Here is a 25,121-nt window from a genome sequence, read left to right as displayed (position 1 = left end):
TCTCTATCTTGTCCTTGAAATATATTGTAAACTTTGACATATGAATTGCTTAAAATAACACGATTTAATTAACATCTTCCTTCTAATTTTTTTTTTCCAGTCAGCTCCCTCAGGGCAGATAGCATTCAATAAATGTTAGCTATTATCATTTGATGAACATTCAGGAAACTCATCATTTTATTCAAGACATCATGTTAGAAATTTTGGGATTGTGAAGTTGAACTCAGATAACAAAACCTTAACATGTGGCCTTGAATAAAATTAAGAGCCTTCTGTCCATTTTAAAGGTAGTAATGTTTTTCAACTTTTCCTTGGCATTGTTGGATTATGCAATAATTATCTGAGCTCTGGAAGTGAGGATTCCGACAAACTTGGCAGAAACTTGAAACTTCTTGAAACTTGGCATCAAAAATAGAAAGGCAGTCACATGCTATGTCTTGAGTACTTAAAAGGATTTGAGAAAGAATGTGAACATCCATTTTTTATACATGTAAATAGAAATACATGTACATGAATGCCAAATTAATGTAATTAGTAATAATAATAACATACAGTTACTAAGTGTATCCTGTATACTGGTAATAACTCCATGTTATTGGTGTTGAGTGAAATTCCCATTGGTATTTTTAAGAACTCCCACATGATTGCAGTGTTCAGCCAGGATTAAAAAACTATTGATCTAACTTCTCCCAGAATTACCCCCATTGCTTGCTGTGTTCCAGCCACATAATACTGCAAAAAAAGAAAACCCCAAAACACCGGTAGAACAAATTCTTGTTCTCTCAGGCTCACTCACCTTTATTTAATTAGTGAAGTGAAGTGAAGTCACTTAGTTGTGTCCGACTCGTTGAGATCCCATGGACTGTAGCCTACCAGGTGCCTCTGTCCATGGGATTTCTCAGACAAGAGTGCTGGAGTGGGTTGCCATTTCCTTCTCCAGGAGATCTACTCAACCCAGGGATCAAACCCAGGTCTCCCATATTGTAGGCAGAAGCTTTACTGTCTGAGCCGCCAGGGAAGTCCCTTAATTAGTGAATATTCAAAAATTAAAATCAGGCTAGTTTCCCTGGTTGTCTGGACCATAGCATGAGGTTATTTGCTCCAAAATAACTCACTCAAAAAAACAATAAGACTTGTCTACATTTTTTGGCTCAAAAAATGTAAACAAAACTATGGCACCTATTGCTTTCTTCTTGTACTGTAAATGAGCTGTAGTCATCAAATGTATTATTCTTTTTTAGGCAATGTGGTAGATATTTGTGCAGTGAGGTGGTAGCCAGCAAAGTGTGATATGTAAGAAGTTTTCTTTCAGTGGAGCAACATTCACCTGCAAGGCAGGGAAGATAGATTAATATAAAGCAAATGTTATAATGTGATTTCTTTTGTATTAGGACTCCTACTCAGCTTCTATGAAACGGAAGGATTCAAGCTAACTTAAGACATGATGAGAAGCTCAGAGTGAATCATAGTGGCCAGTGTGAACGTCCATGCTAGTAGTTCTGAAACATCCTCTACAGGACTGTGATTGTCTTGGAGTGATAAAGACTCTTACTTTAGATCAGAAGGTTAATGGGTGATGTATTTCACTGGAACAGAGGAAGCAAGTGATGAAGTTCAAGACCCCTCCTCCTGGAGTAACCGTTACTCCTTAAAAAGAGACCACCAAAAACAAATATAATATATTAACACATATATATGGAATTTAGAAAAATGGTATTGATGAACCTATTTGCAGGGAAGGAATGGAGATACGGGTGCAGAGAACAGACTTTTGAACACAGTGCGGCAGGAAAGAGCAGGACAAATGGAAAGAGTAGCAGCAACTATCAGGCTGATGCACTATCACGCAACTATCAATAGCAGGCACCATCAGGTTTAAGAGGCACGGCTGGTGAGAAGCTGCTGAGCAGCGCAGGGAGCCCAGACTGGTGCTCTGTGATGAGCTGAAGGGATGGAAGAAGGGGAGGGAAAGGGAGGGCGGCTCTGGAGGCAGGGGACGGATGCATAGTTATGGCTGTTTTGAGTTGTATGGCAGAAACCAACACAACATGGTAAAAATTAAAATAAAAAATAGAAGTCCACTAAGCTGAGCGATATGAATGAACACTCTTCCCTTGAGGACCTGAGAGATGTTTGCACTGGGCAGATGGCAACTTCCAATTCACAGTGACTCCCAGTTCACAAAGTCCAAGACCCTTGCCAGATCAGAGACCACTGCCTTCTTTGTGGACTTTCCCAGAAGAGATTTGTTACCCCTTTCTATTTCTATATTTGAGGAATCAGTGGACTAAAATGGACCAGAATGGGCACATTTAATTCAGATAACCATTACATCTACTACTGTGGGGAAGAATCTCTTAGAAGAAATTGAGTAGCCCTCATAATCAACAAAAGAGCTGAAAATGCAGCACTTGGGTGCAATCTCAGAAATGACAGAATGAACTCTGTTTTCAAGGCAAACCATTCAATATCACAGTAATCCAAGTCTATGCCCCAAGCACTAATGCTGAAGAAGCTGAATGATTCTAAGAAGACCTAAAAGACCTTTTAGAACTAACATCAAAAATGGATGTCCTTTTCATCATAGCGGACTGGATGAGAAAGTAGGAACTCAAGAGATCCCTGGACTATCATGCAAGTTTGGCCTTGGAATACAAAATGAAGCACGGCAAAGACTAACAGAGTTTTGCCAAGAGAATGCACTGGTCATAGCAAACACCCTCTTCCAACACAAGACTCTAAAAATGAACATCACCAGATGGTAAAAACTGAAATCAGACTGATTATATTCTTTGCAGCTGAAGATGAAGAAGCTCTAAAAAGTGAGCAAAAACAAGACTAACTAACTGTGGCTCAGACAATGAACTCCTTATTGCCAAATTCAGACTTAAATTGAAGGAGGTAGTGTAAACCAGGAGACCATTCAGGTATGACCTAAACCAAATCCCTTACGATTATACAGTGGATGTGACAAATAGATTCAAGAGATTAGATCTGATAAAGTTCCTGAAGAACTATGCAGGGAAGTTTGTAACACCATACAGGAGGTAGTGATCAAACCATACCCAAAAGGAGAAATGCTGAAAGGAAAAATGGTTGTCTGGGGAGGCCTTACAAATAGATGAGAAGAGAAGAGACGCTAAAGGCAAAGGAGAAAAGGGAAGATATATCCATCTGAATGCAGAGTTCCAAAGAGTAGCAAGGAGAAATAAGAAAGCCTTCCTCAGTGGTCAATACAAAGAAATAGAGGAAAACAACAGAATGGGAAAGACTAGAGACCACTTCAAGAAAATTAGAGATACCAAGGGAACATTTCATGCAAAGATGGGCTCAATAAAGGACAGAAATGGTATGGACCTAACAGAAGCATAAGAGATTAAGAAGAGGTGGCAAGAATACACAGAAGAACTATACAAAAAAATCTTAATGGCCCAGATAACCACGATGGTGTGATTATTCACCTACAGCCAGACATCCCGGAGTGTGAAGTCAAGTGGGCCTTAGGAAGTATCACTACGAACAAAGCTAGTGGAAGTGATGGAACTCCAGTTGAGCTATTTCAAATCCTAAAAGATGATGGTGCTGCACTCTAATATGCCAGCAAATTTGGAAAACTCAGCAGTGACCTTAGGACTGGAAAAGGTCAATTTTCATCCCAATTCTAAAGAAAGGCAATGCCAAAGAATGTTCCAACTCCTGCACAATTGCACGCATCTCACACTAGCAAACTAATGCTCAAAATTCTCCAAGCCAGGTTTCAACAGTATGTGAACCGAGAAATTCTAGATGTTCAAACTAGATTTGGAAAAGGCAGAGGAACCAGAGATCAAATTGCCAACATCCACTGGATCATCGAAAAAACAAGAGAATTCCAGGAAAACATCTACTTCTGCTTCATTGACTACGCTAAAGCCGTTGACTGTATGGACCACAACTAACTGTGTAAATTCTTCAAGAGATGATAATACCAGACCACCATACCTCCATCCTGAGAAATATGTATACAGGTCTAGAAGCGACAGTTAAAACCTGACATGGAATAACAGACTGGTTCCAAATTGGGAAAGGAGTATGTAAGGTTGTATACTATCACTCTGCTTATTTAACTTCTATGCAGAGCACATCATGCGAAATGCCAGGCTAGATGAAGCACAAGCTGGAATCTAGATTGCCAGGAGAAATATCAATAACTTCAGATATGCAGATGACACTACCCTTATGGCAGAAAGTGAGGAGGAACTAAAGAGCCTATTGATGAAAGTGAAAGAGGAGAGTGAAAAAGCTGACTTAAAACTCAACATTCAGAAAACTAAGATCATGGCATCTGGTCCCATCACTTCATAGCAAATAGATGGGGAAACAGTGGAAACAGTGACAGACTTTATTTTCTTGGGCTCCAAAATTCACTGCAGATGGTGATTGCAGCCATGAATTTAAAAGACACTTGCCTTTTGGAAGAAAAGCTATGACCAACCTAGACAGCATATTAAAAAGTAGAGATATTACTTTGCAAACAAAGGTCTGTTTAGTCAAAGCTACGGTTTTTCCAGTAGTCATGTACAGATGTGAGATTTGGACTATAAAGAAAGCTGAGCGCTGAAGAATTGATGCTTTTGAACTGTGGTGTTGGAGAAGACTCTTGAGAGTCCCTTGGACTGCAAGGAGATCCACAGTCCATCCTAAAGGAGATCAGTCCTGAATATTCATTGGAAGGACTGATGCTGAAGCTCAAACTCCAGTACTTTGGCCACTTGATGTGAAAAATGGACTCATTGGAAAAGACCCTGCTGCTAGGAAAGATTGAAGGCAGGAGAAGAAAGGGACGGCAGAGGATGAGATGATTGGATGGCATCACTGACTCAATGCACATGAGTTTGAGCAAGTTCCAGGAGTTGGTGATGGACAGGGAAGCCTGGAGTGCTGCAGTCCATGGTTCACAAAGATTTGGACCCAACTGAGTGACTGAACTGAACTTCTGTTTTCACAGCTCTGTGTTGTGTGCTTATCATGTGTAATAAACTGAGGGACTAGTGAACAGAGTGTCAGCACTGTTGGGTGAATCTCCCACCTTCCTTCCCCTGGACCCTGCAAGATCCAGCAAGCCCATTCTCCCCCTCCCCCAGCCTCTCTGTCGTGCTCCATCTCCCCTGACTTCCCGCTCCATCCATCTCTACCATTCTCTCCTAATAAACAGTCACAAATGTAGAGCAAAACAGAAGAAACAAAGTCCTTAAACCACAAATCAAGCTTTTTGACATCCTTTCCCGCAAAGTCAACCTCTTCTGTGACTAGACAGATTATTGCTCTAGTTTCTGTATTTATTCACTGTTAAATGACAGTTTGAAAAATAGAAAACAGAGGTTATAAGGCAGAATGACTTTAAAGGAAACCTTTATACCAATTCTTTCTATTTCTGTGAATATAGAGGAATATTTGCGAGCTTTTTCAGTCCCCCATCACACACTCCTCTCCATGGAAGGAGTGACTTTTCTGCCTGATGAATTTATGAGACAGCATTGGCATGTCTGACTCAACTCCTTTTGTTCTAGAACTGCTATTTCTATGTCATCTGTCATTTCAGGTGTGTATATGTGTAAGTATGAACTTGAATGTGAATAAAACAGAGTGAGAGGAAGAGAATGAGAGAGAGAATTAGAGAGGAAGGGGGAGAAAGAGTTATCTTGATTGTTCGGGTATAAGAAAGACTAAATGGTCTATTTAATTTGGGGGTGGGGAACTGGCCCACTTGGCCTGCAATATCACCCATTTTCCCCAAATAATTTAATAAGTTTTAAAAAAAAAAAACAGTATTCTTAATGTTCCTGGTCCCTGTGCCTAGTTCTCAATTGGTTCTGAAATTTTTTCTTTCTTGCTGGGTATAAAATTCAAAAAGTATCTCAGAGTATGAAATTAAATATTAGCATATGGAAAAAAAAAACTGAATTCTCCAAAAATCCCACTACATTAAACACTTCATTCCTTTATTCTCACTTTTCAAAATATGTGTTCATTTGTCACTTTTTTAATAAGCAGTAGTTGGATCACAGAGTTCAATTTTGTATCTTACAAAGTTTCCAAAAAGACTTCATGAAGTTCAACTTATTGAAATTCTTCTTGAATGGCCAAATTATTTCACAAAGTAAACTTGTAAATCACTCCACATTTCTACATGGTTTTGGACTAGGAAAATTGCAGGTGAGGGATAGTACTATTAATTTCACGTGGTTAAAATTCACAAACATGAAATCTTGTGTATCACCTTCTTAGAACCCTCCAGCTGGCACATCCCCTTTCTGATAAGAAAAGGTGCAGTCATTTATGGAATGCTAGAACACATTTAGCACTCTGTTGGACATTAGAGAAATAAAGCTTAATAGAAATGATTTCTGTCCTCAAAGAATTCAATGAACATTCAATATGACAGATGAGTAAGTTCATATATTAAATTAATTAATGATTCCTTTCTACCTCAACTGGTATATAAGAGGTCATGAATGCACTCAACTAATGTTTGTTGGCAATATGTCATTTCAAACTTAGTCTTCATATAATTTTATAAAATGCATATATAAAATATTGTAATCTATGTGTGTGTGCACATATATTGTGATCTATATGTGAAAAGCTGGAAAATACAGATCTATTTATTTTAAATAAGTCTCTGCAGTGGGTGACAATTAACATTTAATGAGTTTCACAAATGTAGAGCAGCAAGAAATTAAATACCCCAAGAGAAATAGGACATTAAATTGTGAAACAACAAACTCTACTAGAAGAGAAGATGCAGAATCATCAAAAGCAATTTCAGAAGTTTGGGGAATCAGAACTATTCTACATTAAAGTACTACCTAGCTTTGTTACTCAGACAAAGTATGTGAAGCCATAAGCATACAAGCATACAAAGAAAAAGTTTAATTCCCATCTCCAACTGACCTTTCAGAGTACATATGATGAGCTCCATGTATTAGGTAAACACTCTTTAAGGCATCCTTTGGTGCTATACTTCCCTGAATTTGTAAAGGAGAAGACCATGGTCCCCAGGAAAGTACTAGATGAGTGTTTGTATGCATGTATAACTGTGTGTATGTTTCTGTATGTGCATATAAACCGAATTCACGTGCAAAAATACATATGACATCAATCCTATCCATCCATCTATCCATTCAATTACCCACCTGCCTGCCTTTCTATCTATTCATTCATCCGTATTTGTCTGTAATTTTTTCACATGTACATTTCAAGTTAACTTAAATTCTAAAATTTTACTCTTAATTTTTTAACTAAACCCATTTTCTGTACCTGTAGATATTAATACCTCATAGTTACAAAGCACATTGCAAACATCTCACATACAGTATCTCATCTACTCTTACTCAAAACCTCCAGAGATGCTAAGATGATGCTATCAATTTCATCTTGCAAATAGCAAACCAAGACTTGAGTGAGATCACATGACTTTTCCAAAGGACATACAATCAGCAAATGGTGCCTATAGCACTAGGGCAGAGGATTTAAAATCAAAGACTCAGAAGGGAGCATGACTTCCAGAAAGAAGGTTAAGCTTTCGAACAATTGCACCTGGGATGCAGCTTTCACTCTTGCCTGACTTAACTGGACTGCTCCCAGGATCTTCAATTTCTTTCCATGGGACTGAGGCAGGGATGCCCATATTGCAGGTGGTGGTGGGGACTGGAATTAATCTGTGAAAGTGCCCAGTCGAGTTTACTTGGTCATATGTGGGAGCTGAATGCCCTGAGGCTGTTTCTTATTCTACAAAACCGTGCACTTGATTTCTGCCTGCAAGTGAGGAGGGGCACAGACACATGGGCTGTCCAATCAGTGACTGAATGATTTCTACATGACTCACAACATGAGACCATCTCTCCTATTTCACAGTGGGTTTCTATTTCTCTCCATTAGCAGATGACCTGTACTCACAGAAGGCAAGTACATTTAAGTATTACTGTACAAAATGATGAATTTAAAAAGCAAACATTTTACACCAAATGATATTATTAATTCTTAACAAATTTGTAAGACTTGACCTATGGTTTACTTAATTGATACAATTATTCTCATTACCATAAAAAATAAGAACTAAATATGAATATTAAGATGAAGTAAACAAAGTGTCATGTCTAAAATTAGGCAAAAATAAAATTCATTTAAAATTAAATTCATAAGAAAGTCTTTGGTTATACTTAATTCTGAAATATTTTAATTTTGACACAAGTAAAGCTCAGTGAGGTCGAATATCACCAAATACTTATATGCACATAAGTATATTATTAAATATATGTATTTGTGTATAATTGTATTAATGTGTATATATATAATAACATGTATGTATATACACATATGTGTGTTGTGCTTAGTCACTCAGTCATGTCTGACTCTTTGCGACCCCATGTACTATAGCCTGCCAGGCTCCTCTACCCATGGGGATTCTCCAGGCAAGAATACAGGATGGGTTGCTATGCCCTCCTCCAGGGGATCTTCCCAACCCAGGGACTGAACCCAGGTTCCCCACACTGCAGGCAGATTCTTTACCATCCGAGCCAACAGGGAAGCCCTTGTACACATATATGTGTATACATAAATGTATATATACACAGCAACAGAAATAAGGCTCTATGTAGCCAAATAAATCATCAGTTTGATTATTGATTTGGAAAGTAAACATACTAGACAGCATTTGGTTTTCAGATATTTTTAAAATGTGCTTTTTTGGTTTTCTGATAATGAGTCAAATATATTCACTTCATTAATAAGCATTCTTATTGCACAAGCTACTTCTTCATCCATGAGCAAGAAAGTTCTTTAGGTTTTTTTTTTTTTAATTATGCTTATTTGTGAGCAGCACTAAGAAAATGAAGGAAAATATAAGCACAACAAAACTTCAGGGCTCTTAACTGCACAGCATCCCTCCAATGTTGGGTTCTCCAAGGCTCCGCCTTGTATTTTGTTCTGAGCCCCGTAATGTTTGTTCACACAGGAAGCTTTCTCGACTGTCAGGATGAATGACAACAGTCTCCAAAAATGACAATGACTTGCACTGGTAAAAAACCTAGCAATATTTGACTGTGCTCAAAATAACCATATAGCATATTCTGAATAATTCAATGATGTGTGGGAGAAGAGGGGCTATTTCTGGAAATTTCTCCCATGTCATCTTTTGTAACTGATTTTCTCTGATAAAATAACACTGTCTTTTTTTTTTGGTGTCTTAATGTCAAAATGCAATGAAATTTTTGATACCTATATGACACAGCTTTATTATTTCCTGAGTACTAAAATATTAAAGAATTTAATTTAAAAATGTATGGTATTTTGAAATAAGTCTTATGCACTAGGTAACTGATTTGTGCCAGTCATGATATATATAGTTTAACTCATATAGATAAACCCGAGTAACAGATTTTATTCAGGACTTTCCCCCAATAGACAAGGAATCCATTCATTTAAATAGCAGGATCCAAGCAGGATCCATAAAATCCCAAACCCTCAGAATAAAACAGTTTAGCACTGATTTATAAAAGTGAGCTTTCTAGCACAGGCTTTTTGACTTCAGGCGTTATTTTCAGAGATTTTACCGATTTGAATATATAGTAGCAGACTAAACTCTCACACAGAGATCATTAACAGGAATTAAACAGAGCAAGTACTAAAGCTGGCTTTGCACCTACTGAATGCTGCAAGTGTCTGTACTCATTTGATATGCATCTTGCAAAGCTCGGCTGTTCCCAGAAGGCCACTCCGTGAAGACTGAGCGAGCAGCGTCTGCTAGCGGTGCCTGCGAGTCACAAAAACAGAGAGCTTTACGACAGGGAGGCTTAGAGGCAGGCTGAAAACCTGGGTTTGTACATTTTCACACTCTAAACATGCATGTAAATTCCTTTGATTATTTTCACAATGCATATTACTCACACTGAGAAACCACTGAATCGGCAAGATTTTCCAGATCTCTTCATAGGCTCCACTTACGAAGCCCTTTACTAAAATTGCTTTATTAACTGCTTATTAGACAGACTTATTTTTAGATATAGGACAAAACAGGACAGAAGAACACAACAGGCTGCTGGTGGTGGGTGGTCATCGTCTGGGTTTGAGGGTCATCCTACATTACCTGTGGCATTCATCGGGCACTGATTGAAGGCCAAGTCGCCTGCTGGAGTCCTCTTCCACACCATCGACATCAGATAATCCTCTGGGCATATTTCATAGGGTGCTGCAATTTAAAACAAAGGGACTTGAACACCCGTGGTGTTTATTTTTTAAATGCTGGCAATAAACAATCCTGAAACGCAGCTCTCTGACTGAAGAGAGCTGTCTTTTTTTTTTTTTTTTTAAGTGTGGTGTTTATTGAAATGTTAGAGATGTCTTCAGAAAGAAAACGCTACTAGCTTTCATTTCATTCTCTACAAAATCCTCACAGAAAATAAGCACTTTCCAAAGAAAACTCAGGATTAAAAAAAAAAAAAAAGTCATTTGAACATGCCTATTGTGAGGAAGAGAGCAAACTAACCAAGATGGCTGGTCAGGCTCTCTCACGCCACGTTTTGTAAACAATGACTATGTAACAGTTGAGATCATTTATAGCACTGCCCATGCGCATCACAAGTTACCCGCCCAGTCACAGGCTACTTTGTGTTCGCCTGTATATGCTTCACCTGGAAAAGCCCAGAAGGGTTGTGTGCGGTTATGCTGTGTTATGCTATGTCTGCTGCTGTGGCTGTTGTGTCAGTCAGAAGGGAATAAACGTGCCTGCAGTTCCTATGGATCCTCGCATTTTCTTCCAGCCTCTTAGCTCACACCTTGCCTACCATGGGTTCAGTGAACGGTGTAAACAGTGAGACAGTTGGTGTCATGAACAGGATCAGCAATATAATTGGTGTAGTGAACAGGATACCCAGCTGGTAGAGGAGTCTGAGGCTCCACAGAAGAGGTGGCAGGATACCCAGCAGGTAGAAGAGCCGGAGACTCCACTGGATGGAGGAAGCCAGCGGCCACCACATAGCATGTGGTACCATGTGGCCACGATCCTCTCGGATGGGTTCCATGGAAGACTGGGAGGCGGTGGACGGTTCACTGGATGGCACTGAAAAGGCGTTACAGGCAACGAGTTCCCATTTGCCCAACAAGGCAGCAAGGACTGCTGCTGGCAACGTGGGGCAGATTTTCTTGACTACCCTGCAGGTGAATATGGATAGGTCTGCGTTGGTGTGCAATGTGCAGAGTCAGTTGGAAGAACTAGAGCAACATATATTGGCATTAGAGCAAGAAGCCGGTGGCCCTGAAGAAGTCAGCATCTTGGACAGCAAGATGGTAAGTGATGGTGATATTAATGCTATGAGACCGCGGGTCCCCGCTTGGCAGGGAGGCCTTTTGTGCAGCAGAAGGTGAAGCATGAGCAGCCTGTGGTCCGGGGTGTGCGTCCTCAAGGGGCCCCCGATGTGACTGAGTTCACAACATACTGACCATCTACTCAGGCGGAGTTGATCGGCTTGGGTACGCCATTTCGGCAAAGGCGAGGGGAACCCTTGGCAGCATGGCTTTTGTGACTTTGGGACACAGGTGGACAGTATCCTGTGTTTGGGGGATGGAGCAGAATGGCGATAGCCATTCACCCCTTGTCGAGACAAACGAGGCAGAATGCTAGGCGGCTCACGCAGGGGGCACCTAAGCCAACGCACACCCTCATGGAATGGCTTGACACTGCCATCTGCACCCTGTGGGTGAACGTGGGAGAGCCCCAGGATGCCAGGAGTAAACGGTGTAACTGCCGCGTTGACCCAAGTGGCGAGAGAACTGGGCACGAGGCAGTCGCTATGTAACCCAAATGCCTGAGGCCCAGATGATGAGCGATTCACTGGCGGCACTTCAGACGCCATTTTGAACAGTGCCTCAGTGACCTCTTCTGGATCCCTGACTGCTATTCCTGCACCCTGAGTGGGACGCCCCATCTAGGTGGTGACCTCCATGGTGGCTAGCTTGGGAGAAGTAGAGGGATGGTGTGCCAGACGCCATTTTGGACAGTGCCCTTTGACCTCTTCTGGGACCCTGACTGCAATTCCCGCACCCTGGGTGGGGTGCCCCATCGTAGTGGTGACCTCCATGGTGGCTAGCTTGGGAGCGCTAAAGAGATGGCATGCTAGACATCATTTTGAAAGTGTGAAGATCCTGAAGGGGCCCTGAGCTAGCAGGGCTTCCACCAGATATGCAGATGCCAATGTGGGTTGATTTGTGCCGAGGCATATCGTAAGGGCTGTGTCCTATGGTGTATAATGTAAATTTATGCTGTGTGTCCCATGCTGTAGATTCAGTAGAACGGTATTGCTAATCCCGTTGGGGATGCCAGTTGTCTCTCTGTTCACACTGCTGAAGGCAAGGAGTGAGCTAAGAGGCTGGAAAGTCTCTCCCCACAACAGTGTATAAAGGCTGTGTCCCATGATGTGTTACTAATCTTTGACTCTCTTGCAGATTTGGAACACTGTGAAAGCATTTGGAATCTTGTGGGTGAGCTATGAATGCCCTCCTTGAAGGGGTGGGCCTGATGCCTGTGGGGTTTTCTGGGTCCTTAAGAAAAAACACCCATAGGGGTAGTGTTGCCCCTGTGGAGGCTTTTCTGCAATTTCACAAGGACAGATGGTAGACTGGACTTGGCCAAGCAAGATAAAGGCACTCCACATATGGTGGGTGGTTCTAGCCCCATGAGGGCAAGGGCTGTAACATGAGTTCCAGGCGATACCTGGCATTGGGTTTTGCTATGTATTGGGGATGTAACTGTTTGCTGTTGTAGCTAATGCTATTGCAAGATGTAAATCCAAGGGTCAGTGTTACTCACCAAAGGCATATCACAGAAGATAGACTCCGTATAGAATGTGAAGTGAGAGACCCTGAAGGGGTGGACTGTGGGGAGAGGGCAAATTAGCTGAGATAGTGTGGTCAGGCTCTCTTGCCCCACGTTTTATAAATAATGAGATCCATTTGTAACCACTGAGCTCCTTTATAGCACTGTGTATTTGCATCAGGAGGTTTGGGCTACAGCTGAGCTCACTTAAAGCCCTGCGCATGCACATCACAAGTTATCCGCTCAGTCATGGGCTACTTCGTGTTCGCCTGTATATGCTTCACGTGGAAAAGCCCAGAAGGGTTCTGTGTGGTTATGTTGTGTTATGTTATGTCTGCTGCTAGGGCTGCTGTTCCAACCAGGAGAGAATAAATGTGTCTGCAGTTCCTACAGTTCCTCACATTTTCTTCCAGCCTCTTAGCTCGTGCCTTGCCTACCATGACTTCAGTGAACAGTGTGAACAGCGAGCCAATTGGTGTCATGAACAGTATCCGCAATACACCTAAAAACTGAACATTATATCATATTCAAACATATAAATAGTCTTTCCAATACTCATCATTATTCATAAAATCCTGGGATGTTACACAATAAAATGATTTCTAATAAAATGAAAGTCATATCAGAATTATTAACTGTAGGTGTTAACAGTAAATAAACATAAAGGACAAAGCATATAACTTTGTTTTTCTTCATATAAGAGCAATAAAGGCAATCACACTACATCATATAAAAATAAATGAATTATTTTCTTTTCCTTCAAAAGCTCAATTTGATTACTGAGCCAAGAAAGATAAAGGGAATTTCAAGAATAACAGATGCATACTAGAAATACTAAACAATTTGTGAAAGAAAAAAGCATATGTTGTACTAAACTTGACACCTCACTCCTAGAAAGAACACTTGTGACTTTTCCAGACACACCTGCTGTTCTGCTCCCACACAGCATTGACATTTATATATTTGTCCTCACAACTTGTCTGGGATGTTAAGCCCTTTCTATCTTACACATAAAGGTGTGTTTGGCACAGAGATGTCATCCAATGTTGAATGAATACATGAATGCCTATATATGAGTGTGATACCGGTGAGAAATTTCTTGTTCTGGGGACAATATACTATTTAAGTCATGCTAATCTAGATACTAATTCTACTTCAGAGTTTAGGACATTGTTAGGACCCATTAGAGTTGTTCGTAGATGAATAATGCACTTTGAGACATTGCCATCTTGAAACAATACTTTCTTGAAATAATAATTCACTGAGATGAGTGGTTTAAATATGGGCATTTAGAACTGAGAGTGATATTGAAGAGCACCTGATCAATCTCCTTGTTCTTTATGGTTGGGGCACCGGGGCCCCCAAAGAAGAGGCTTGTCTAGGTGATGGGACTGGTAGAGGTATCAGCAGGACTGATTCTAGAACCCTGACTCCTGCACACCCTCTTTGCTACCTTGATAATCTCCCTTATATTGAGTTTATATGTGTGTGTGTAACATATACATAATCTAGATTCTCAATAAAACACACAGCCACCTGTCTCCAAGTCATGGAATCTTTGCTTGGTGGGTGGTTTAGCTGTTGATCCAACCTTCACCAGCCCCACATTCATAAATGCCCTGTCTCACCCACCAGTGATCTCCTAACAGCCAAACCCAACACACTCACCTTGGTCATCATTCACAGAACCTCACCCATGGCACTTGTTCCTTTGACATCTCTCTCCTACCTGGAAACACTTTCTTTAAGGTCTTAGAAGGCTCTTTTCTCTCAAGCACTTGTATCGTTCTTTCTCCCTGTTGCATTCACTGCATTTTTGCAGAATCATCCACCCCTTACATTTTCCTCATGTTAAAAGCTTTCCTTAGACAATTTCAAACTTAAAAACAGTAATATTATTGAGCCCTTACTAACCGTCTTACATGAATGGACTCATTTAATTTCCCCAACAACTTTATAGGATAGAGACTATTAGCTGCATTGATCAAATGGGAAAACAAGCTCAGAGAGGTGAATTGATTTTTTATTCCAAATATAGATATATTTATTACATGTAAGATGCAGGATGTAAAGTGCTTCTATTCTTCAGCATCTTTCCTCTTCAATGCAATTTTTTTTCCTTTTTTTAAAAATTCATTTTAATTGGAGGCTAATTACTTTATAATATTGTAGTGGTTTTTGCCATACATTGACATGAATGTTCAATGCAATTTTTATACCACATCAATACAGTAATCTCTAAAATGAGTAATCCCATAATGTGCTGCATAAAATTTTCCATGGTTTTCCAGTCATCTGACAGGATAAAGATAACTGTTCTGGCTGTGATAGAAAAGGCCCTTCCAGCAAGCCCTAGCCTTGCTCTCCAACTACAATTCATATTTATTCTCCCATGAACCAGCCAGCCACATAGAATCATAATCCTCCAGATACTCCATACAAATTCATACTTCCTTGACTTTGCAGAAGCTATATCCTTTACTTAAAATATTCACGTCCCTCCTTGTTTTTTGTTAACATTCCTGTTTATCTTTAAAACACATCTTAAATTGTGGATCCTCTGGGAAGTCTTCTCAGTACCTCAGTCACTGGATATGCAAGTATTATAGCTCTTCTCACAGTGGATGGAAAGCATCCGGTTACAGGTGTAATCCTTCTCAACTCCTAAATTTTGCCCTTTAGGAGTCTAATTATGTTCTATTTATTTATCTTTCACCTGCTGTAATGAACTGTTATGATGTCTAGCATGTAGTAAAGATTCAAAACATGTTTGTTGAGTAAATCAGCTTTACTGAGGAAACAATGTAAGACTAGTGCCATCCAGTAGAACTTTCCGCGATGATAGAAAGGAGAATTTCACTGTCCAATATGGTGGCCTCTAGTCAGTGTGGCCATTGAGCACTTGGAGTGTGGCAAGGAAGACTGAGAACTGAGTTTTAAATATATCTAATTTTTATTAACGCAAGTTAAAATTTTAATATCTACCATCCTGGACAACACTGTAACAGATGATAATTGTGCTTCTGTAAATGTCAACCCAAACTACTATAGAACATGAAAAGGAAAATTATGTGTTAAAATGCACAGAATGCATCATGTACAGTTTATTCCATAGTTGAATTCTATATAAAGCTAGTTTATTTTAAGAAAGCTTAGCAGTGATCAATCTAACATTACCATGACATTTGACTATTCTTTTTGCTATATACCCAGCTTCTGCTCAACATCACTTAATTAACTCTTTGTAATTTTTCACTTCACTTGTACCTTTTTACTATTTTTAAACCCAAATTTTCATCAGTTCCATTGATGAAATTTGAAATACACTTCATGAAACCTGTTGCTATAGCTTTCAGTTTTCTTTCCTGATTCAGTCTTGACATAAGTCAATGACAGAGTCATCTGCACCCTGATTTCTTCATTTCCAGGTAAGGTTTCCAAAAATTTCTCACATCCATTGTTATTCCCAAGAGTGCCCTGCCCCAGTCCACCTTGGGAGTAAGAAAGTCTGGTAATTACAAGTACTCACTGATAGCTCAGCTGGTAAAGAATCTGCCTGAAATGTGGGAGACCTGGGTTTGATCCCTGGGTTGGGAAGATCCCCTGGAGAAGGGAAAGGCTACCCACGCCAGTATTCTGGCTTGAAGACTTTCATTTTCCCCACTAGATGGCAAGAGTGGGCCAACAGGGTGAAACAGTTACCCAGCTCACACCTGGAACTGATGAAGTTCAAAATCAAGGCCGGCTAGGATCAGTGCTCAATTTTTTAAAAAGGTGCATTACTTGGGGGGAAGTTCTCTCCATAGAAGCGCGATGCTGAGCGACTTAAGGAGCAGCAGTCACAAGACCCTACAGCCTTGCTCCTTCGTCAGCTCCTCCGCTTCCGCTCCTACTGCCCCCTGGAGGCGTCTTCAGCTTCGCGAGGACCCCACGCTAGAGCCCCAGGCACCGCTTCTTTCTGCCCAGGACACCGCCCCGCTTCCTTCCCTAAAACTCCTCCTGGCTCCTCCCCACTGCCTTCAAGCTCTGCTGCAACCCGCCTTCTCAGAGACAGCCTGCCTGCCTACCCTATGCCTCCAGTCCTTCCTCTGCCCTTGTGTTCCCCAAGACACTCCTAACCATATACGTCTGCACGATTTTCTGCGTTATATATTATTTTTTGCCTCCTCCTGCTAGTGTGTGAGCACCATGAAGAAAAGGATTTTAGTTTCATCCTCAGGACACATAGCACTTACAGGTCTGCTAAAAGATAGTGGGCAACTACTCCCTGGTAGCCCAGTTGGTAAAGAATCCACCTGCAACGCAGGAGACCCCAGTTTGATTCCTGGGTGGGGAAGATCCGCTGGAGAAGGGATAGGCTACCCACTCCAGTATTCTTGGGCTTCTTTTGTGGCTCAGCTGGTAAAGAATCCGCCTGCAAAGCAGGAGACCTGGGTTCAATCCCTGGGTTGGGACAATCCCCTGGAGAAGGGTAAGATTACCCACTCCAGTATTCTGGCCTGGAGAATTCCATGGACTGCATAGTCCATGGGTTCACAAAGAGTCAGAAACTACTGAGTGACTTTCACAACTATACACACATGTATTTTTAACCCAAAGCTACCAAATATGCTCAAAAGGCCTAATTTTCCCATTATTCCAGTGCCTAAGATGACAGAGAATGAAGATGATTTTGCAAAGTACTAAGGACTCTGTGTGTGTGAGAGAGAGAGAGACAGGTCAGTAGTAAATAATAAATTTCATTTAGAAGCAATAAGAGTGAGCAGTTAGCTACTACACTTTTCCTAAAAATTAGCCAAAATGGGTTTCCATGGTACTGGTTAATTACAAAAATTGATCATGTACGGCTGTGCCTGACTTGGTAAGTGTCCCAGGGACCCTATTCAGAATCCTTTGATATGATCTGCATATAGCCTAACTGGTGAAAGAAAAAGCTGATTAAAAAGCTATTTTTCCAACCACACCACTCAAGTACATACTAATTCCCATTTGCCTGGTGACAATCACAAGGGGGTACTTCAGCCAGTTCAAAAACAAAAACAAAAAATCACAGTAATTTTTTAAACCCAGAGAAGTCAACAAACTTTGTTCTCTGCCCTGCAAATCCATGAAGCTTAGGATTCATCATGCTTTTTGTACTGAGTTTCTACTCAGTACACAAATGATAAGAAAGGAAGATGCCAGGGGAATCAGAGATTCAAAGTTGCAAATTGGCCCAGGATTCTCAGCTTTTTAGAAGGCATGTCGAATCCCTCAGCTGTTTTAAATATTTCATCAAAAGTTATTTGGCATCTTTGAAGATAAAATCTTTAAAAAAAATTAGTTCAGAAAATAGCTCTATTGTGGCTCATACCTAAAACAGAACAATGTAGATAGTAACATGATATTTTATTTTCTTCCATCTTAGGTTTATGAAGTTCCCAAGAGTGAGACTCTTTCTGGGGTCGCCTCAGTGGCAGGAAGGGAACTCATCCATTCTATAAATATTTGAGCCCCCATCGTGTCCCAGCCTCCTTGAAAGATAGTGCACACACACACAAATAGACATGAACAGTCAGGGCCTCTCAACTCCATGATAGTGAAGGACACATAAGTAGAGAAATTGCAATGCAGCTGGGCACACACTATGATTTGGGGAGTCCTGGCTGCTCTAGGGGTATATCAGGGGAGGACTCCCCAGAGGATGATCGAGTGGATGTGTGAAGGGCAAGGAAGTGTCAGCCAGTGAGGATGGGAAGTGTGCCTTGGGAACTCTGTGCAGCAGGATCAGCAGGGAAGGAAAAGCCTGGTCCATCCAAATCTTGGGGAACCTTTCAGGATGGCAAGGAGAAATGGGGATGGCCAGAGGGGGGTTATTGCAGGAGGGGGGGTGGGGTGAAGTAAGAGCTAAAATAGGGCTTTGAACTTAAGGGGAGGGACACATATTGTCATGTTTTGAAAACCGTTCAGGCAGTTTGCAGAGTGGGTCAAGGGAGAGCGAGACTGAAGTCAGGCAGGCCTGTGACAATCGAAATGGTGTAATCAGGGATGTAGGCTGGAGGATCACAGGAAGTGGCCAGGGAAGTGGGTGGATTCCAACCCACTTAGGAGGATGGCCGGCTCTGCTCCATGGCTCGCGTAGGAGGAGAGGACGAGAGAGAGAGCAAAGATGGAACTCGGGTTTCCAGGAAGAAAGTCTGGTGTGCTCTGCCCTGAGTTACAGAACACGGGGAGGATATGGCTTAGGAGAGAGGCTGAAAATAAGTTTTGATGTGGAGTTATCTGGCATTGAAAAGCTGGCCGGTGTATGAAACTAAAGTGCAGGAGAGAAAGAAAAGCTGGAAATAGAGATGTGTGTTATTTTTTTTTTTCTGCTTAATTCTACCTGTGTGCATTTTGTAAATTATGCAATATATAATTAGCTCAGGCCACGGTTCTGTGCTCAAAATAAAAAACATATTACTGTGTAGCAATGTGAACCACTTGCTTTTTTATGCCTCACCAAAATGGAACCATGACTGTTTTATCAGCTGAAAAATTCCAATGTTTACTCTCACTATAGTGTAAAGATATAAAAACCCATCTGTAGGATACAACTGTACTTGAAGGCACACGCACACAGTGAGCATGCTCCCTTAAAACAAGGTAGCAATTACCTAGTGATTAGCTGTTAATCTGTCTATTCAAACTGATTTTCTGTCTCTTAAAAATAGCAAAAATTATACAGGACTTAAATCAATTTGATGTGGAAAATTAGTTTTCCCCACTTACGCTGGAATTTCAGCATTAAAGAGAAATTGATTCTACACTGTAGCGCTGCATGCAGAAAACAGAAGAAAAATATGCATGATGCGTGACCCCACATCTCAAATCTGACTTGCTGGCAATTCTTTAATTCTAATGTTTCAGGAACCCCTTATGGTAGGGGTGCAAAGGTAAATGAGATCGATTCCGCCTCTGGGCTCACACCGCTCTAATTCAGCAGTGGAACCAACACACGTGAAGACTTCATGGTGCTGCTAAGGTCTGAGGGAAGAAGAGGGGTATTTATCAAATGTGTTTCTTAAGAGCCTTCCTTATATGGAGAATGACTATTATCAGTCTCAAGCTGACACACGGTTACAACAGCAGTATTTACACATCCCTATGAATCAGGCAGTCTTCCAAGCGCATTAAATATTTTTAATTCAAATAATTGTCATAACAACCCTCAGAGTGGCTGAAGTTATTTTCGTCTCTGGGATCATGGGGAAAACAAGGCAGAGAGAAATTGCTCTGTGAGGACCTAGTAGACCTCAGTCCATCAAACAACTCTTTCAGCCTACACGACTTAGAAGTCTGACTTTTTAACTTGTTAAACTTGTCTCTAACAAAGACAATATTTGTATTGAAAGTGATTAATTAATTCCCCAGTCCTCCCCCTGGGAATGGAGGAGAATGTAAGTCAATATGAGCACAGACTCCATCCTCCTTCCTGACACCTCCCTGCTCCAGATATTACACAGCTAGCTCTGTGTGTGTGCAGAGTAGCTCAGAGCATGGGGACAGGAAGTGAAAAAGCAGCTCTGCTACAGAAGATATTGTCCTTGAGATGCACAACTTCACCTCAAACGGATTCCGGTGACACCCCAGTTCTTCTTGCACCAGGACTGTACAACTAAAAGCCCTGCCGAAACCATTCCTTGTCTGCAACAGCTGGCTAATTGCCCTATGTTTCTATTTTATTTTGGTTGAAACAAGAGTTGGGTAGGGGAATGTGAAATGCATTACCTATATTTTTGTTATGAGCAGATTTCAGAAACAACCCCTCCTTATTTATGAAGTGTGAATACAATAAAATCCTGCAGTCTTATGAAGGTGATATTGCAACTTGCAACAGTGTGGCTGAGGGTGAGAACCATTTTCCATTCTTCGCTAGTTTTGTCATTTACATTTACTTACTTGTACTCAAGGCCAGTGCAACCTATTTGGTCATCTGCAGCATTACCGCCAACACCTGGGAGCTTGTTAGAAATGCAGGTCCCCAGGTCTGGACTAGACCTACTGAATCAGAACCTTGGGACAGAGGACTCTGGCCCATGAATCTCTGTCTTAACAAGCTCTCTGGGTGATTATTCTGTCCACTAAAGTTTGAGGTGCATGTAGTTTTGAATTATAGCTTTGTTTGAACATATGCACAGGAGTGGGATTGCTGGATCGTGTGGTAGCTCTATTTTTGTTTGTTTTGAGGAACCTCTATACTGTTTTCCACAGTGGGTGCACCAATTTACATTCCCACCATGAATGTGGAAGGGTTCTCTCTTCTTCACACCCTCTCCACCATTTGTTATTTGTGGTAATAGATTTTTTAACTATGGCTGTTTTGACTGGTATAAGGTGGCATCTCACTGTAGTTTTGATTTACATTTCTCTAATAATGAGAGTTGGACTGTGAAGAAAGCTGAGTGCCAAAAAATTGATGCTTTTGAACTGTGGTATTGGAGAAGACTCTTGAAGAGTCCCTTGGACTGTCAGGAGATCCAACCAGTCCATCCTAAAGGAGATCAGTCCTGGGTGTTCATTGGAAGGACTGATGCTGAAGCTGAAACTCCAGTACTTTGGCCACCTCATGAGAAGAGTTGACTCATTGGAAAAGACCCTGATGCTGGGAGGGATTGTGGGCAGGAGGAGAAGGGGATGACAGAGGATGAGATGGCTGGATGGCATTACCCACTCGATGAACATGGGTTTGGGTAAACTCCGGGAGTTGGTGATGGACAGGGAGGCCTGGCGTGCTGCAATTCATGGGGTCGCAAAGAGTCAGACACGACTGAGCAACTGAACTGAACTGAACTGAATAATTAGTGATGCTGAGCATCTTGTCATATGCCTGTTGGCCATCTGTAAGTCTTCTTTGGAGAAATGTCTATTTAAGTCTTCTGCTCATTTTTTGATTGGGTTGTATTTTTTTGTTACTGAGTTGTATGAGCTGTTTGAACATTTTTGAAATTAAGTCCTTGCCTCCTTTGTTGAATACTAACAGTCCATAGGTGTACGGGTTTATTTTCAGGCTCTCTATTCTGTTGCATTGATCCATATGTCTGTTTTTGTGTCTATAGCATGTTGTTTTGATTACTGTGTACTTGTAGTATTATCTGAATTCTGGGAGGGTTATGCCCCCTGTTTTTAAATTTTTCCTCAGGATTGCTTTGGCAATTCTGGGTCTTTTAAAGTCCCATATACATTTTAGGATTATTTGTTCTAGTTCCGTGAAAAAAATGCCATGGTAATTTGATAGGAATGCATTAAATCTATAGATTGCTTTGGGTAGTATGGTCATTTTAACAATATTAATTCTTCCAGTCTAAGAACATGGGATATCTTTCCATTTCTTTAAATCATCTTCAATTTCCTTTATTAATATTTTATAGTTCTTAGCATATTTTTCACCTCCTAGGTCAGGTTTATTCCTAAGTGTTTTTTGATGCAATTTTAAAAGGGATTTGTCAAGTAAAGTTTGAGGAGCACAGCTCTGGACAATTCAGATAGGCACTCAGGGAAGATAAAAGCTCAAAGAAAGCAAGCGTGGTGATGTTTTCTTCCTGCTAAAAGAAAGTTACCCAGAAACCAGATGATCTAGAGTTCAGAATCACAATAACTGCTCCATCTCTGGAGCAGTTTAAGTTTAAGCAGTTTAAGTTGCTGTTACGAAGTTTTTCTCAGCACATTCCACCTGCAGGGTTTGCTCATCATTTGTAGACAAAGCAATGGTGACTCCAAGAAGAACATTTTATATATAAATTAAGTGTAACATCTGCCTGTGAATGGCAGGTTCCAATTTAGCAACTAAGGACTAAAGATTCATGGATCGTAGAACTGGGCTCTGGGAAAAGCAAGCCCTTCCCTGGCACAGAGCAGAGAGGCCTTGGGAAGCCTAGGCTAACATAGGTGAATCAGCAGTAACTTTGCCTTCTGAATGATATTAACCAGGGGAAAATTGGGGGAGAAAAAACCAACCAAACAAAAGACTAAAAATAGTATGTTTTCACATTGTAGCAATATAACAAAATTATTCCACTAGTTTAAGCCAAAAAGCTTGAGTATATAACAAGACTGAGATCAATAAAATCATTATTTGGTGAGTTTGATCAATTTAAAATTTGAGCAACCTAAGTATCTCCCCTGCAGCTCCTTTATTTCTTAACTAGCAGTAGTTTTTAAAATAACAATATAATATTTTTCTCATTCTCTTTCTTATGAAGACAGGGACATTGATGATGCTCTTTTTAATACTTTTATTTGATCTATTTACCAGGAAAAAAATATCCTATTCTTGTTAGGAAAATATTTTATATTTTCCATTTTTAGTAGATGTCATAAGAGCTTTTGATTAAATCCAGATAATTAATCATTATTTTCATTAATTACCCAAAGATGTGCATATATTATACTTTTCTTTCTTGACAACAGAGGGTTTTGTTGGCAAACTTGATTAGTTTTGTATCCAAATTAAGTTAAGCATAAAAATAAATACTAATTTATTTGTTTCCAGCAAGATGAATAAAATTAAGAATGAACAATACTATAAATAGCACTAGAAAAAGCATATTATTTTAAGAGAAAACTTCAGCTTTGACAAAACAAGAAAAAATGACTTAGCAACTGTTAAGATGATTTGAAAGTTTTCTCAAATTATATTGCCAGTGTGCAAATTAGGAGCAATCTAGTGGAAGAAATTAGAAAACCTATGCTCCTAATTATAAAAGGAATATATACTGACCATAAAGAAACAACTGCTCTGAGTTGAAAAGCCAGTATAGTGTATAAATCAAGTCCACTGTGGAAAACTAAGTTATTTATTATCCCTGCCTTTTTGAAAAAAAATAATGATTTTTTTTTCCCAAAAAAATCTGGAGATGACATTGATGTGCATGGAAAAGTTAAAGGATAAATATTAAAAGAAACCCACTTTTATTTTGATAAAATTTCTATACAGAGGCAGAAGTATTGTTGAAATTAATAGTCACATGTTAATGGACAGTGTGATTTGTATGAAGGTGAAAGATCAGGATATATTTTCAAAAACTTGGTAAATATGATTATCTTTTTACCCCCATACAAGCATTAATTTGTGAATTGTTTAGCTAACTCAATAATTAATTTTAATTAAAAAATGTTATTTACATACTTGGAGATGATTTAAATCATAGTTTTGAATAGAGAAAAATGAAAGTATCAAGGTTAATGTCAAAATATATATTTATATAATCTAAAAAGTGTTTACAGTTTTATATAATTTTTTAATCTCCCTGAAATCATGAAAGCCGGCAAATAAACCTAGCAAACAAGGTATAGTATCTTTTTTTGTAAACAGATATGTAAAATGTTTTCCAGACAGCAGGTGGCAACCTTTATAAATCTGGTTGCAAGCAGCACCATCTTATATCTGTATTTGCAGATGAAAGTCAGTGTTACAGGACCGGTTAAGAACCTTGGCATGCTCAGACGAGTTTAGATAACTTCAAATATTAAAAAGGCTCTTATTTAATTATGCTTGCTGTTCCAGTGAAATTTCTCCCTGGGCAAAATAAATGCCTTTGTTTAATGCTTCCTAATTTTTATGAAGCAGAGGAGAAATTTCACAGTGCTAATTGGTGTAGGTATCTTTCTCAACAGAACCCTCCATGCTGGTTACTTCTTATCATTCAGGATTCATATGGCTTTAAGAATGAACAAAACTAATTTTAGATTTTTTAAAGCCCTAAAAAGAACACAACTGACTTATTGTTGCCCTCAGAGTCTAGTTTCTGTTGCTATTATCACTGAACCATGAAATGTCTTTAGAATTCTAAATATGGAGAAATACAAAGTTTTGATCCCAGATAACTCTTAGAATTCATTGAGTTTTTTCTAAATTGAAGTAGTCATGTCAGATAAGAGACAGAAATCCATAGTTGTCTGAAATGAGAAGGAATCTCAAACAGGTGCAGTCATCACACCCAGCAGGACCAGACAGCCAGAGTTGGCAAGCTTGCCCACAAGCGTTAACAGTGGCAACATCAACTCTAATTGGGTCTTTGAATCTCTTAAGTTCAGAGTTTTATACACAGCAATGAAATTTTAAAACTCCATGCTATTAGCTTTTCTAGCACATCTACAAAATTTTGCCAATGATATCATTCTAAAATCCTAATTTTCACTTATTTATTGAGTCTTGAGTGTTAACAGCATTTTATGAAATGTACACACTCTTAGGAAGGAGTCTTTGTTCTACATGAACTTTCAGATATATGTGATTTATAATATGGTCAAT

General features: G+C 39.9%; 1 protein-coding gene across 2 annotated transcripts in view; it reads right to left on the bottom strand.

The window, feature by feature from the left end:
* The window catches only part of ADGRB3 (adhesion G protein-coupled receptor B3), an 851,399-nt gene that overhangs the window by 469,836 nt on the left and 356,442 nt on the right, over positions 1–25,121 (bottom strand). For both annotated transcript variants that reach the window (XM_043439524.1, XM_043439523.1), the window contains 2 exons: positions 10,127–10,228; positions 9,687–9,793 (listed from right to left, as the gene is read on the bottom strand). In XM_043439524.1, the coding sequence (XP_043295459.1) occupies positions 9,687–9,793; positions 10,127–10,228 (209 nt within the window). The remainder of the gene's footprint in view (positions 1–9,686; positions 9,794–10,126; positions 10,229–25,121) is intronic.

Source organism: Cervus canadensis, chromosome 20 (genome assembly GCF_019320065.1).
Source record: "Cervus canadensis isolate Bull #8, Minnesota chromosome 20, ASM1932006v1, whole genome shotgun sequence".
Classification (NCBI taxonomy): domain Eukaryota; kingdom Metazoa; phylum Chordata; class Mammalia; order Artiodactyla; family Cervidae; genus Cervus; species Cervus canadensis.
Note: the sequence above shows the minus strand (reverse complement) of the source record. Positions and strands in the feature narration are given on the sequence as shown.